Genomic DNA, 17334 nt, shown 5'->3' with positions numbered 1-17334 from the left:
AAAGTCACAACGGTAACAACTTAATTAGCCCATGGATCTGAAGAATACGAAGTAAACACTGTCTCAACAACACAGTTGTATGATTGACCTAGTATCATGTTACAAGTTTCTGCCTAAGAAGCCAAGATTTGAAGCGGTGGCGGGCAAAGCAGAAGCTGAAAATGAACATGAGAAACAAGGTTGCATGGATTTAGTTTTTTTCAACCTATGAAAGAACATGGATTTAGTTTTCTTCAACCTAGATAAGAACATGGATTTAATTTTTTGCAACCAATGTAAGTGTTAGTGTTGAGTCCTACAATGAAAGGTCCTATGTTGGTTCGCACGGGAGCTAGACTGATCATAAAACTGTTATTGTTGAGCCACTGTTCGCTTTGTACCCTTGAGATAATGGGCTGATTAAGTTGTGACTTCTTTCTATCATGTAATTTTTTTGGATAAATAATTCTTTTTACCATCTAAGTTTGAGGCTATAAATGATTCTTTCTTCCTTAGAGATAGATTAATTCTTAAGTTCTTTTTGATTGCATTCTTTTCTTCTTTTTTTTTTCACACAAAAAAAAAAAGAAGAAATGAGATGGGAATGACTTTTCATGCTCCAAATTTCTTGCTACTAAGATAGATGATAATTTAACACCTTTTAGATTTTTCAGTTGCTTGATTAATGCGATCCAAAGGTTCCGAAGGCAAGCATACCCAGACAAAAGAACGAAGAGCAATGCAGAGACAAGACGATGCAATGTTACATGGTAAAAAGAAGTAACAACATTCGCAACTTAATTAGCCCATAATCTCAAGAGAGCAAAGGGAACCTACCGACTCTTCCAAAAAAACAAGAAAAACTACTGATCACTCCACGACCACACAATTTTATGATCGGTCTAGTACATGTTACAAACAATTAACTAGTGCAAACCAACGCATGACCACTCACTGTAAGACTCAACATTCACACTTGCTGGCTGAAAATAAATAAATAAATAAATCCATGAAACCTTGTTTCTCATGTTCATTTCTAGCTTCTGCTTTGCCTTCACACAGCCGCCACCGCTTCAAACCTTGGCTCCTTTGGCTGAAACTTCTGCTTGACATACACATCCATGTAGTCCCCAAAGACGAACTTGGGGTACAAAAGTTGAGCCTCTTCTCCAGTGGTTGCTGGAGCTATGGTGGCCTTGAGGGAGGGGTTGTAGAAGGATGCAATGGAGCGGCGATTACCGTTGCTGGTGGCGAGCACACGGTGCCACACGCTCTTGTATCGCCCATTGCTGAGCACCTCTATCTGATCTCCGATGTTGATCACAATGGCATTGGCTACTGGTTGGACATCAATCCACCGGCCATCTTTAAGGATCTGGAGTCCACCCACTTGGTCGTCTTGGAATAGCAGGATGACGCCACCGGCATCGGTGTGGGCACGAAGGCCTTGAACCAGGTCCAGGCGAGGACAGGGTGGGTAGTGGCTCACCTTGGTCCCGAAGAAAGGCTCATGTTCGCCATTGCCAGAGAAAGCATTCTTTATGCAGCCCTTCTCTAACCCCAAGTTTTCATCCATTATTTCCATTAGATTCTCAGCCAGTTTCCTGAGCTCTCTCCTGTACTCCTTCATGGTTTCCCTGCAAGTCAAGGAAGAAACATAAAACACTTGAGGAGAAGGGTTTTTTAATAAAGCAATTATATATGTTTCCGGTTGACCTGGCAAGTGTAGGATCTTACTTGAACTCTGAGGGTTTGGATGGCCATTCATTGTCATCTTGGAGAACAAACACATCTTCCCAATCCACATTGTCCAACCGCTCAACGTTACCCATCTCCTCGCCTTCTTGATCCACCAATTTGTTCAACAACCGGACAGGGTTGGATTTCCTGAAGGCTTCGGCTCTCAGTTTGTAGCATTCAGAGCTGACCTTCTTCACGCGTTCGAGAAACTCCACAGGAATCCCATGGTTCACAAGCTATCAACAACAAGAAGAAGGTTATTGAGAATATATAAATGACGACATTTTGTTCATGGCCTAATTGGTTGCTGCAGTGTTACTGGCTAACCTGAAAGAATCCCCACTCTTCACATCCATTGGCGATCTTAGCCAAAGTTTCCGCCCTTCCCTCGCCATCCAACTTTGAGAAGTCGATGACCGGAATTGCCATGTATAATACCAAAGGTAGTTCTGGAGAGAAGATACGAGCTGAGAAGCTATATGGCAAGCTTTGGAAGTCTCTCTTCTGCTTGGATGGAATTGGTGGCAAGGTTGGCCTTTTATAGTGAGGATAGTATTTTTTTTTTTTTTTTTTTTTTTTTTTTTTTTTTTATAGTAATTAATCACATTAATCAGGTGTCGAAGGTCATCTGGGTCCCAGTTTGTCATGGTCCATAGCTTCGTGATTGACTGAGATAAGTATGCCTCTTTTCCAATTTAGTTTGGCCCTGAACGGTCTTAAATTCTATGTAGGCCATGCCTTCCATTCAATATTTATTAGAATAAGGCTTTTGTGGTTTAACGATATGGTAACAAGGTCCAATTAGAACTTTTCTACCAGTCGTCAGCCCGGTCCTCTAATTTGTGGATAATTAGAAGCTTCGCATCACTTACCAGGTGTGGATAAGCTTTCGAACCTTGGGTGACGTGGTGTGGGCGTGCTAACTTCTTTCTTCCTTCACGTATCTCAGCATCGCCAGTTCAAAATTGCAGTAGGAGGTTGATGAAAATTTGGATTATCCGTCCTTTTAAGTCACGCAAAAGTATTAGTATTTGGTCACTACTTTCTAGATATTTCAATTTAATACATTCGGCACATTATCCAGATCGCTAGTTTCTTTGCAGCAATATTTAGATTCATTTGGTGCTAATATTGTATGTTGAAGTAGTGCAATGAGTCAACAAAATGGAATGTCCATATTGGAAAGTGAGGTTCTCAAGACCAGCTGTAATAACCCAGCAATTTGGATCAAACTTAAAAAGATCTCGCACAATTTGTAAAGCAGCAAGGGAAAAAAAAGTGAATCTCATATGTTGGGCATGTGAAGCGGAAGAGGACTTCCATTAGAGTCTACCTCCTCTCCCCAAGTCCGGCATGAATAGGGATTCTAGGTTCGATGGAGCTCTAGATCCCAGCTATAAATCTCCTTCTTCCTCCCTCCAAATAGTTGCCCCTCGTACCCGATTCATGACCGATGGAATCCATGGGTTTTCTTTTGTTTTCTGATGAGGCTTCTTCTAGTTTCGTCGGGAAAGAGAACCAAGTATCTCGCTAAAAATTGAGGTAATAGCACCCTAAACCATTGCTTCCTCCACCGTCCTAAAGCCATCATTGCTGACCGATTTTGAGACGGTTGATTGCCAAATTTCCTCTGGATTCTTTTGAATTCTAGCCTCCCCTGTTTCCTTCCTTTTCTTTCTTCCATCGGACCGGCCATCATTGAACAAACGGGGCTGTGCTTTGGTTGCCAACGGTCGAGCCAAGTCACTGAAGGGTTATGCCGGTATCATAACCACTATTGTGGGGAGCCGCAACACAAAGGGTGGCCGGCCTGAAGCCCTTTCCCCTTCCCCTATTTTCCATGGAGAAAAACAAGAAGCAAACAAGGAAAAAAAAAAGGAAAAGAAAAAAAAAAGGAAATAGGAAAAGAAAAAAAAAGAAAAAATAATAATTTCTTCTATTTTCTCTCTCCTATCTTTTTCTCTCTACTATATTTTCTCTCTAGTTTCTTTCTTTCTCTCTCTATAAATTTCTCTTTCTAATTTCTCTCTATAATTTTCTCTCTTTATGAATTTCTCTTTTTAAAAATTCTATGGACTAGTAAAGGGTCTAGACATTTAGATATACTCAAATTAATCAATTGACCTTGGGAGGTATCCTGAACCTATAATATTCGAATGTTTCTCTTCAAAATTCTCCATCCTTAACCGTATATAATTTTTATGTTTGACTCTGATTATGTAAAGGTGTAATTGTCTATACAAGAAGGTGTTGGATGGAATATCTTGATTTTGAGTTTGTAGATCGAGAGATTGATTAATAGATGTATTTGAGTCTGAGATCGGTAGAGATAAAAATCTCTTTACATGATCATCTATATACATATTTTTGTACCATACATTATGATTTTGACTTTTTTTGAATATATAATTTTTTATTATATATATATCATATATTGACTATTTTAATTACTAGAAACATGATATCTGATATTTTGAAATTGAACAAGAAATATAATACAAATTATTGAAAGATCTATTGATTGTGTAAGAAGATTTGGACAACCATGATGTGGATTGCTAATTGCTAATCATGGGCCGAATCATGATATCTTAGATTGCTAGTCATGGGCTGAATCAACTTTTGGTATTAGGCATCTATCAGAATCCTGCCTTTGGAGCTGAGTTTTTTCCATTTTAATGTCTTACCAAGTCAAAACTGCATGGTGGATCAAAAATGGATTTCCCTTCCTCTTGGTCTATTGCTATATTTCCTTGCGCAACTTTACAGTGTTAAATGATTTAGTTGTAAAATTAAAGTTTTGCATTATTATGGCGTGTATTTTGTTGTCTAGATAACTTTCACATGAGAAAAATATGGTTGTGCATCTCTTTCTTCCCTATAATGTGAACAATATAAGGATTTCTGGGACTGCTTAACGTTTCCCACTGACAAATAATCATTTCAACTAAGACGTAATGTCACTATGAAATACTATGTCAGAACATGTGTGAGAAGTTTTGATCCTCACAAACTCAAAATACTGTACAGGACCCAGAGCTAGGTGGTCCACAAGAAAAATTATGTGTGGTCACTGTCTGCCTTCCTGTTCTCCCCACACGCATCCCCACTTTCAACAATGCCTTATTTTGGACGGTGTGAATTTAAGAAGCAATCGACATGAGAAAAAAATGGATGGCCGGAATCGAAGATAGAGCAGAGATCCTCTGCTGTACATGCAATGCACTGCACCGTGCGGTGCATCGCACACACCTGGACAGCTGTGCATGACGTGCATCGTACAACCCACTGCACGAGGGGCCCTATGCACTGTGCATCATACCATGTGATGCATAGTAGAGGATCTGCGCTCACGTGACCCCTCTCCGTGAGGTAGCATCGATGTCTCCACCTCCTCTTTAATACATGTGATTTCTTAACTTTTCTTGTGTAATTTTTATGTTTTTGATGCAATATAAAAGTGGATTATAAGCATATATTTGTAATTAAAAGCAGGTTTGCTTGGTGGCTATCTTGGGCGGCCAATGCTTGCACCATGAAAGTAAAAATCTCTGCTACAAGTTCACAGAGAATCAAACATGTAATGTTCATTATAAAAGGAAAGTGCAAAACCACATTATGTTTAAGCCTTTCTTTGTATAAGAATATTTATGGAGCCAAGATCAAGACCTGCATTAGCTGTTTGGATCTAGAATATTGAAGCTATGTGATGATATGTTTTAATTGTCATAACTAATCTTTTTTTTTTTTTAATGTGAATCACCATAACTAATCTTAGTCAACAAAAAGCAAAAAGAAAAACCAGACCCTGAAGATTCTTCAACTTTTAATATTTTTATCACTTCGTCTCCTGAATTATGTTGTTCTGATGTTTTAAAATTTATCTTTCATAACTCTACCAATCACTGTGACATTGTGTTCATCCTCCATTTGAGAATGAACTGTAGTACTATTCGGAATTTACACTCTACACTCCCTTTGAGTATTTAATTTTCACATGCATGGTCGTGAATTGCTAACATGACGAGCATAGTTTCCTTAGAAGGCCAAGCTCTATTTTCGCTACTCTTCAGAGAATTCTTCATTTGTTCTTCAGCTGACAGCATCTTTGTTCCTTTAAGGATCGAGATAAACACCAAAACCTCTGGAGGCGTCTGATCCCACTCGTGCAGAACATGCCTTCATTGTGCACTGTTATTGGTCCTACTGCTAGCACTGCTTGAGCCTATTATTAGCCTTGTGGCCACAGAGAAGAGTGTTGTTAGTACTTAGCAGAGTTTTTGGTTCTCAAGTTTTATTCTCCTCTTTATTTTGTTGTTTGTGTTTTGCTTTCCTTCTCCTCTCTTTGTACATACTTGATCAATAAAAACCAGGTGGTCCTTCCAGGCCTCCTTTGCCCATCAAAAAAAAAGACGAGCATAGTTTCCTCAGACCATGTCCATGCGTTCCAACTTCAAGTAGCCTTGCAACTGCATATGCTAGCATTTTTTTTCCTCACGTAAGTTCAGTTTTGTGACTTTGTATCCATTGGATCACTAACATTAAAATATATTTAGGAATTCAGTCCATAGTGTGTTAGTACTTTGGATTTCCCTGGTTATCAACACATGCTATATTCTAAATCTTCCAAGCATGCTTGAGTTTCCCAGTGTTGCAGAGAAATTAAGCAGCCTACTATGTTTGAAGCTATAAATAATTCCTTCTGCATTAGAGGTGTATTTTTTTTACGACATTCTTTTCTTTTTTTCTAAAAAAGAAATTGGATTGGAATTCACCTTCGTTGCTCCTAATATTTTGCTACTTAATACACCGTCAGAACCAACCAAAGCTGATATAGTAGAACAAACCAATCAGAGGCTGACATGAGCTTGCCACGAGCGTCAACTCATCAGCTCTTGCCATGCCGCTAGCCCGTGCCAAGATGCCCAAATCCCTCTCCATCTGGTTACAACTGGCCTGCGATAGCAAATGATTTTCATAATTATTTGATACATGAGAATTGATGTGTAAGAGAATCATCTGTGTGATATCTTCTGGACGTGCAAATAGTTATCCAAAATAGCCAATTCATACGTCTTAAGATTCCACAATGATGGATATTGACCCTTGCCTATAATAGAGTGAAGTCCATCTGAGATCGAATCCTAATTCTTGAAACTCTCTGTGCTCCATCGCTCTAATTTCTTTGCCACTCATATAGATCTCTATTATTCTCTCGAGCTTATCTGACTTAGGCATTAGATGATCTCTCACTGGACACTCTCTGGCAAATGGATTCCCTTGTCTTTAGTATTTTTGGACTGAACCAGACATTGGACCGAAGATTTAGCCACATCCGAGCCCCGACAATCATCGTCCACCATCAAAGGAGGCGTATCGAGATCTATGGCCAACTTCGTAGATCCGTTCATCATCTTGTTAAGCTCTCCAGTGCACCAACCAGTTTTACATTCGGGTCAGACCAGCTTTCAGCAGCAACACTGAAAGATAGATGATAATTTAACACCTCTTAGAGTTTTCTTATTTAATTAATGTGATCCAGAGATTCCAAAGTCACGAATACCTAGAAAGAGGAACGAAGAGCAATCAAAAATGAGACAATGCAATGTTACACGATAAAAAGAAGTCACAACGGTAACAACTTAATTAGTCCCATGGATCTGAAGAATACGAAGTAAACACTGTCTCAACAACAATACAGCTGTATGATTGACCTAGTATCATGTTACAAGTTTCTGCCTAAGAAGCCAAGATTTGAAGCAGTGGCGGGCAAAGCAGAAGCTGGAAATGAACATGAGAAACAAGGTTGCATGGATTTAGTTTTTTTCAACCTATGAAAGAACATGGATTTAGTTTTCTTCAACCTATATAAGAACATGGATTTAATTTTTTGCAAACCAATGTAAGCGTTAGTGTTGAGTCCTACAATGAAAGGTCCTATGTTGGTTCGCACGGAAGCTAGACTGATCATAAAACTGTTATTGTTGAGCCACTGTTCGCTTTGTACCCTTGAGATAATGGGCTGATTAAGTTGTGACTTTTTTTTTTTTTTTTTTTTTTTTTTTTTTTTTTTTTTTTTTTTTTTTTTTTTTTTTTTTTTTTTTTACCGATGATAATGCTTTATCTAATTTTGCTATGATGATTCATTTAACCTTAATGCATCCAGGTTCCGAAGGCAAGGATACCCAGACAAAAGAACGAAGAGCAATGCAGAGACAAGACGATGCAATGTTACATGGTAAAAAGAAGTAACAACATTCGCAACTTAATTAGCCCATAATCTCAAGAGAGCAAAGGGAACACTACCGACTCTTCCAAAAAAACAAGAAAAACTACTGATCACTCCACGACCACACAATTTTATGATCGGTCTAGTACATGTTACAAACAATTAACTAGTGCAAACCAACGCATGACCACTCACTGTAAGACTCAACATTCACACTTGCATTGGCTGAAAATAAATAAATAAATAAATCCATGAAACCTTGTTTCTCATGTTCATTTCTAGCTTCTGCTTTGCCTTCACACAGCCGCCACCGCTTCAAACCTTGGCTCCTTTGGCTGAAACTTCTGCTTGACATACACATCCATGTAGTCCCCAAAGACGAACTTGGGGTACAAAAGTTGAGCCTCTTCTCCAGTGGTTGCTGGAGCTATGGTGGCCTTGAGGGAGGGGTTGTAGAAGGATGCAATGGAGCGGCGATTACCGTTGCTGGTGGCGAGCACACGGTGCCACACGCTCTTGTATCGCCCATTGCTGAGCACCTCTATCTGATCTCCGATGTTGATCACAATGGCATTGGCTACTGGTTGGACATCAATCCACCGGCCATCTTTAAGGATCTGGAGTCCACCCACTTGGTCGTCTTGGAATAGCAGGATGACGCCACCGGCATCGGTGTGGGCACGAAGGCCTTGAACCAGGTCCAGGCGAGGACAGGGTGGGTAGTGGCTTACCTTGGTCCCAAAGAAAGGCTCATGTTCGCTATTGCCAGAGAAAGCATTCTTTATGCAGCCCTTCTTAACCCCAAGTTTTCATCCATTATTTCCATTAGTTCTCAGCCAGTTTCCTGAGCTCTCTCCTATACTCCTTCATGGTTTCCCTGCAAGTCAAGGAAGAAACATAAAACACTTGAGGAGAAGGGTTTTTTAATAAAGCAATTATATATGTTTCCGGTTGACCTGGCAAGTGTAGGATCTTACTTGAACTCTGAGGGTTTGGATGGCCATTCATTGTCATCTTGGAGAACAAACACATCCTCCCAATCCACATTGTCCAACCGCTCAACGTTACCCATCTCCTCGCCTTCTTGATCCACCAATTTGTTCAACAACCGGACAGGGTTGGATTTCCTGAAGGCTTCAGCTCTCAGTTTGTAGCATTCAGAGCTGACCTTCTTCACGCGTTCGAGAAGCTCCACAGGAATCCCATGGTTCACAAGCTATCAACAACAAGAAGAAGGTTATTGAGAATATATAAATGACGACATTTTGTTCATGGCCTAATTGGTTGCTGCAGTGTTACTGACTAACCTGAAAGAATCCCCACTCTTCACATCCATTGGCGATCTTAGCCAAAGTTTCTGCCCTTCCCTCGCCATCCAACTTTGAGAAGTCGATGACCGGAATTGCCATGTATAATACCAAAGGTAGTTCTGGAGAGAAGATACGAGCCGAGAAGCTATATGGCAAGCTTTGGAAGTCTCTCTTCTGCTGTGGATGGAATTGGTGGCAAGGTTGGCCTTTTATAATGCACATCCAGACGGGCTCTAGGGGGAATAAGTAATTAATCACATTAATCAGGCGTTGAAGGCGCGGACCTCTGGAAAAATAGGCCGGTGGCTATGTTGGACAAAAGTCATCTGGGTCCCAGCTTGTCATTCCATAGACTTCGTCTCGCTGAGTAAGATGCGTAAGCCTTCTTTCCAATCTTGGTTTGACCTGATTCCTGAATGGTCTTAAATTCTATTTTAATCTTGATAGATAGACATATTTGTATGTATCTATATCGGTGTGTATGTATATAGATGGATCGTTGCATATGTATGTATGCATGCAAATGTATAGGTCATGCCTAATTTTACTTAGTTCTAATCTTGTTCTGCTAGATCTTTGTTCCCCCAAGCTGGACTTAATCAATAATTGATGGCAACTGTAAAGCAAGAAGGATGGGATATCTTATATGTACTTAAATCCTCAAGTGTATTATTGCTAAATCTGCAGGAGGCATAAATAATCTGTCGGCAAAATCTCGTACATTAGATGTACACGTTTATTTAGATTTTATCATTCTTTGATCGTATCATATTCCAAGATCATATAATTTTTTGAGCGATCATTTCTGATGTCACGCATGCTCTGAGGCAAAAACGAAGAGAATATCTATTGGAATAACCTTTTGTCGTCTAATGGTGTGGAAACAAGGTCCAATTCAAACTTTTCTACCGCTTTGCCGGCCCGGTTCTCTAACATGTGGACAATTGTATTTTACCGAAGCTTCGCATCACTTGCTAGGCCTCGATAAGCTTCCCACCCTTGGGCTGACATGGTTGTGGGCATGCTATCCTCTTTCTTCTGTGAAGCATCTCAGCGCCCATCACCAGTTCAAAATTGCAATAGAAGGAGATTGACGAAAATTTGGATTATCCGTCCTCTTAAGTCAGCAAAAGTATTGATTTTTGGTCACTACTTTCTGGATATTTCAATTTAAGACACTCCGCGCATTATCAAGACCTCTACTTTCTTCCCACCAATTTAGATTCATTTGGTGCCGATATTGAATGTTGAATCATTGCAATAGGTAAACAAAATGGAAGTCCAGATTGGAAAGTGAGGTTCTCAAGATCAAGTTTACTTTTTATAATTTTCATTTTTTTTCTTGTCTCGGTCACATCACCTGAGCTCATTTGCTAGTAATTTGGGCAGAATCATTGCTTAATGAGGAAGAGCAAAGGCTTTAACTGCCCACGATTATATGTATCCCTTTCTAATGGAATGTTTTCTTTTTGCTGAATGTTGGAAAAATTACAAAGAAACCCCTTTAAGTTTGGATCGTTTACGTTTAAGATCCAAAAATTTAAAAAAAAAAAGCAAATTAGCTATTAAAACTTTAAATTCATTACAACATGACCAAGCCATCTATCTTCGTTACCAAATGTTATGACATAAGGATCATATAGTAACTATTTTTTTATAAAATTTTAGAATTGCCCTTCCTACTAACCGAGCAAGGAGCTTTTATTTTAGGGAGGAGAGTTATACTTTGAGATCTGTGCAAGTGGATGAATGACAAAAGATAAAGTGTATTGAGATCTATGCACATAAATGGATGACAAAGGATAGAGCATTTCGATATTCATGTAAATAAATGAGTGATAGAAGATGATGTGCTTTGAGATCTATGCAAGAAGATAAATGACAAAGATAGTCTTTTATATTTGTTCAGGTAGATGAATAATAATAAATGAAGTACTTTAAGATCTATGTATATGAATGGATAATGGAGGATAGAGTATTTTGAGATTTATGTAGGTGAATGGATAACAAAAGATATATAGAGTGCTTTGAGATCTATATAGGTAGATGGATAATAGATGATGGACTACTTTGAGGTTTATGCAAGCAGATGGATGACAAAGGATAAAGCATTTCAAAATTCATATAAGCATTTCAAAATCCTCCTTGGTGCTTGGTATCATTAATTTCTAAAAGCGACTGCAATAGCATCCTATCCACAGAGCCACCTCTGTGTCCGTGTCTAGTCTCTATGCCCTCCTCCCATTTTCTAACTCTAACTCGAGGCTAGATATGCCAAGTTAGGTGTACGTATGTCTTCGCACTCCACATGCCCTCTATTGACCGCAGAACTTACCACAAGAGCAAGGAGCAAGATTTTTCTTTGCTAGATGATGGAAGTGGCTATGGCCAAGACAAAAGGCTTCCACAGACCATGGTAATTAAAAAGGTCGTTGGGTTCCACTCGTGTGTGGGATGAGAGGTGGACTAGCTGGCCTTAGAAAGTTTAATTCCAGCCATCACATCAGTTCTCTCCCACCAAACTACTTTCGTACAAGGGAGCTCCCAAGAATAGAGATGGCAATGGGTAGGGTTTGGGTCGGATAGTATACTACCCATCCTCAAACCCGAACTTAATACCCTATACGCAAACCCTACCCGATACCCAATCGGGTAAGAAAAGAGATACCCATCCCCATACCCAACGGGTTTGGAGATACCCTGGGTAATCCATTTTCCCATACCCAATCCATACCCGCCCCATACCCGTCCATTCTATATCCAAAAAAAAAGTAAAATAATTTTATGCATATTATCAATCAAAAATAGAATTACCAATTATATATATATACATACATACATACGCACATACACACTTCTAAACACACACACACATACATACATGCATACATATATGCATGCATACATATACATACATACATATATATAATTATATATATATAGAGAGAGAGAGAGAAAGAGAGAGAGATCATATATATGTGTGTGTATATGTGTGTGTGTGTGTGTATATATATATATATGTATATGTATATGTATATGTATATATATATATATATATTCGGATATGTATATATATATATGTATATATATACATATTCGGATATGGGTTCGGGTATTACCCATACTCATAGGTTCGGATCGGGTTCGGGTAGAAAATAGCACTACCCATACCCTATCCATACCCGTACTATAGTTTTCGGGTTTTACCCAAACCCAGTCAAACCCTATTTTTCGGGTTTGACCGGGTTCGGGTAGGGTGTATACCCATCGGATCGGATTAATTTTGCCATCCCTACCCAAGAAGAGTTGGGGTGGTCGAAACTAGCTGGCCTTTTATCGGGCATGATCCATATTTTTGGGTGGTGTTGAATTTGTCATGCACCATTTCTACCGCTAATGTGAGGTCATGGGCCTGTCCTAGTGGAGCAGGTTACTTGGACCCTCCATCGGATTACCGAGGTTGGCTGGTAGCATTGTTGGTTGTCAACATGTTCTAACATTGCGTAATACCATTGAGAAAAGATAAAGCATTTCTTTTTCTAATTTCTCTCTATAATTTTCTCTCTTTATAAATTTCTCTTTTAAAAATTCTATGGACCGGTAAAGGGTCTAGACATTTAGATATACTCAAATTAATCAATTGACCTTGGGAGGTATCCTGAACCTATAATATTCGGATGTTTCTCTTTAAAATTCTCCATCCTTAACCATATATGATTTTTATGTTTGACTTTGATTATGTAAAGGTGTAATTGTCTATACAAGAAGGTGTTGGATGGAATATTTTGATTTTGAGTTTGTAGATCGAGAGATTGATTAATAGATGTACTTGAGTCTGAGATCGGTAGAGATAAAAATCTCTTTACATGATCATCTATATATATATTTTTGTACCATACATGATGATTTTGACTTTATTTGAATATATAATTTTTTATTATATATATATATCATATATTGACTATTTTAATTACTAGAAACATGATATCTGATATTTTGAAATTGAACAAGAAATATAACACAAATTATTGAATGATCTATTGATTGTGTAAGAAGATTTGGACAACCATGATGTGGATTGCTAATTGCTAATCATGGGCCGAATCATGACATCTTAGATTGCTAGTCATGGGCTGAATCATAGCATCCTAGTTTGCTATTGCGAACCAAAGTATATATATTCTAGTTTGCTACTACGGCCAAAATATGAATATTCTGATTTGCCACCATAGATTGAAGCGTGATTTATGATTTGCTAGTCATGGACTCAAGCGTAACTATAACTAGTCCAAACCGAAAGACTACTGCTAATTTAGAATATATTAATGAAATATAAATGATAAATTATACGAAATAGTTGGTGATATTTATGATGGATTTGTGATAATATATAATTCGTGATATATGTTGAGTTATATTGCATGCCTAACATAAGATTTTGTGATTTATGATTTTTTTTTTATAATTACTCATTTATTATTTTTGTATTTTGTTATTATATTGGTTTGCATGTGATAGGATTTTTATTGAGCTGTAAAGCTCGCAACCCCAATTCTCTTTTTCTTTTCGGACTTATAAGATGCATAGTATTGGATGGGGTTGAACATGAATTCGAGTGAAGTCATTTTGTAGGCCTTGTAGGACATGGCTATAGGATTTATGCTGCTGTGTCATATGGTTGACCCAGATGATGGATTCGGCCGTGATATCAGCAATACTTATACTTAGTCAATCATTAGGACGTCTCTAGATTCAGCTTTTGGTGTTGGGCGCCTATCCAAAATCCTGCCTTTGGAGCTGAGTTTTTTCCATTTTAGCATCTTGCCAAGTCAAAACTGCACAGGGGATCAAGAAGTGGATTTCCTCTCCTCTTAGTCCATTGCTATTTCCTTGCACAACTTTATAGTGTTAAATGATTTAGTTGTAAAATTAAAGTTTTGCATTATAGTAGCGTGTATATTTTTTTTTTTTTTTTTTTTTTTTTTTTTTTTTTTTTTTTTTTTTTTTTTTTTTTTTTTTTTATAGCGTGTATATTTTGTGTGGTCACTGTCTGCCTTCCTGTTTCTCCCCGACACATCCCCACTTTGAACAATGCCAATATTTTGGACGGGTGAATTTAGGAAGCAACCGACATGAGAAAAAAGTGGGTGGCCGGCATCCAAGACATGACCACGTGGCCCCTCTCTGTGAGGTAGCATCATCATCCCCACCTCCTCTTCAACGCAAATGTGATTTCTTAATTTTTATGATGTAATTTTTATGTTTTTGATGCTATATAAAAGTGGATTTTAAGAAGATATTTATAATTAAAAGCAGGTTTGTTTGGTGGCTATCTTGGGCGGCCATTGCTTGCACCATGGAAGCAAAAATTCTTCAACTTTTACCACTTTTGTCCCTTCGTCTCCCTAATTTACATGGCTCTGATGGTTTAAAATTTATCTTTCAGATGTCTAACAATCAGTATGACACTGTGTTCATCCTTCATTCAAGAATGAAACTGCACTAGGACTGGGAATTTACACTCAACACTCCATTTGAATACTTAGGGGATGCTTGGTTCACGACCAAAATCGGAATCGAAATAAAAATCAAAATAATTTAAAATCGAATATGATTCTGAAATACCAACATGATAAGCATACTTTCCTCGGATCAACTCCATGCATTCCACCTTGGAGTAGCCTTGCAACTTCATAAGTTAGCATTTTTTCCCTCATGTAAGATCAGTTTTGCAACTTCGTATCCATTGGATCAACTAACATTAAAATATATTTAAGAACTCAGTCTATAGTGTGTTAGTACTTTGGATTTCCCTGGTTATCAACACATGCTATATATATTCTAAATCTTCCCAGAATGCCTGAATTTTCCTGTGTTGCAGACAAATTAAGCAGCCATCTATGTTTGAAGCTATAAATAATTCGTTCTGTATTAGAGGTGTATTCTTTCTTTTTGACTGCATTCTTTGCTTCTTCTTTTTTTTCCTAAAAGCAAAAAAAAATGGGATTGGAATCACTTTCCTTGCTCCTAATTTCTGGCTATTTGATGTCTCAAAACCGACCACAGCTGACATTATAGAACCGACCAATCAGAATCCGAGATAAGCTTGCTAGGAGGCCTCCGCCTCAGCTCATCCGCTCCTGCCATGCAGCTAGCCCAAGGACGTACGGAGATGCCCAGATCCTTCTCCATCTAGTTACAAATGGCCTACAATGGCAAATAATTTTCATAATTATTTGATACACGAGAGTTGATGCATAAGAAAATCATCAGTGTGGTATCTTCTAGACATGTGAATAGTTATCGAAAATGGTCAATTCATACGTCTTAAGATTCCACAATGATGGGTATGGGCCCTTGCCTATAATAAAATGAAGTCCATTCAAGATCGAATCCTAATTCCTGACACTCTTTCTGCTCCCTCACTCTAATTTGTCTGCCACTCGTACAGAATCTCCCCAAATGTCTTCTAGACATTTGGTATTTGAGGACTAGAGCAAACATTGGCCAAAGATCTAGCCGCATCCGAGTCCTGACAATCATCGTCCGCTATTAAAGGAGGCACATTGAGATCTTTGGCCAACTTTGCAGATCCATTCATCACCTTGTTAAGCTCAGCAGCACACCAGCTAGCTTGACAATCTAGTCAGACCACCTCTTAGCGGCAACATTACTGAAAGATAGATAATTATTTAACACCTCTTAGAGCTTTCTTGCTTAATCAATGTGATCCAAAGATTCTAAAATGATCAAGGATACCTAGATGGAGGAATTAATGAAGAGCAATCAAAGATGAGACAATGCTTACACGGTAAAAAGAAGTCCCAATGGTAACAACTTAATTAGCCCGTGATCTCAAGAGAACAAAGTGAACACTCCCAACAACAACACAGTTTTATGATCTGCCGAGTATCATATTATAAGTTTCAGCCTAAGGAACCAAGATTTGAAGCTGTGGCGGCCATGTGAAGGCAAAGCAGAAGCTGGAAATGAACATGAGAAACAAGGTTACATGGATTTAGTTTTTTTTCAGCCAATGTAAGTGTGAATGTTGAGTCCAACAGTGAGCTATCATGCATTGGATTGCACCAGTTGCTTGTTTTGTAACATGGTACTAGACTGATCATAAAATTGTGTCGTCGTTGAGTCAGTGTTCACTTTGTTCTCTCGAGATTTTGGGCTCATTAAGTTGCGGCTGGTTTTATTTCTTTTTACCATGTGATGATGCATTGTCTTGTCTTTGATTGCTCTTCGTTCTTTTGTCTAGGTATCCTTGCCTTCGGAATCTTTGGATTGCATTAACCAAGCAAGAAAAATCTAGGAGGTATTAAATTATCATATATGTTATGTGGCTCTAAAATTATAAGGTAAGTTTTCTATTTTATCGTATGGTATATTTATCATGATATCAATCTGACAGAATAATCCAAATCATATTGATCTTATAGAATCAAGTCAAGAAGGAAAGAAATGATGGAATCAATCCAAGATTTCAATAATCAAGGGTCAATTATAATCTAAACAATTAAAAAAATCTATCAAGAGAATCAATCATAACCAACAGTATGATTTTGGCAATTAAAAAAATCTATTAAGAGAATCAGTCATGACTGGCAGTACTATTTTTTAAATATTTTCTTCTGATTTTTCTTCCCTTGTTATATACATTCTCATTCTATACCACCATCTGAAAGAAAGCAAGAGAACGAGAGTTTTAGACTTAAGAGCTTCTCTTTTATGTGAGATTGGATGTATTAGGATTTTGGGTTTGAGAGATAACTATTTATTTTTATACTATATTTTATTATAATAAAATTTTTTTGCTCTGTCCTCACCCATGGAGTACGTACACTGTCGAACTACAAAAATTACTATGTCAGTATGTTTTTTCTTTTCTCTCTACTTTTCATATCTTTCATAACAAACTGGTATCAGAGCCAGTTGCATCAAATCAATCGCTATAGCTTCTTCATCATTTGATATTGAGAAGTTTGATGGTACTGACAGTTTTAATCTATGATAAGTTAAGATCCGTGCAGTCCTAACACAGAAGGGTTTGAAAAAGGCACTGTTAGG

The 17334-nt window shown here is 38.1% G+C and overlaps 1 protein-coding gene and 2 pseudogenes across 1 annotated transcript; 1 reads left to right on the top strand and 2 right to left on the bottom strand.

The window, feature by feature from the left end:
- Window positions 1-17334, top strand: part of LOC140858530 (1-aminocyclopropane-1-carboxylate oxidase-like) — a 163347-nt pseudogene that overhangs the window by 70088 nt on the left and 75925 nt on the right.
- Window positions 748-2252, bottom strand: LOC140858528 (1-aminocyclopropane-1-carboxylate oxidase-like). Its single transcript, XM_073259334.1, has 3 exons — window positions 2047-2252; window positions 1717-1955; window positions 748-1616 (listed from the first exon to the last, which is right to left on the bottom strand). The coding sequence occupies exons 1-3, from the start codon at window positions 2146-2148 to the stop codon at window positions 1034-1036; spliced, it is 924 nt and encodes a 307-aa protein (XP_073115435.1). The 5' UTR covers window positions 2149-2252; the 3' UTR covers window positions 748-1033.
- LOC105036713 (1-aminocyclopropane-1-carboxylate oxidase-like) lies at window positions 7928-9470 on the bottom strand (annotated as a pseudogene).

Source organism: Elaeis guineensis, chromosome 1 (assembly GCF_000442705.2).
Source record: "Elaeis guineensis isolate ETL-2024a chromosome 1, EG11, whole genome shotgun sequence".
Taxonomy (NCBI): Eukaryota; Viridiplantae; Streptophyta; class Magnoliopsida; order Arecales; family Arecaceae; genus Elaeis; species Elaeis guineensis.
Note: the sequence above shows the minus strand (reverse complement) of the source record. Positions and strands in the feature narration are given on the sequence as shown.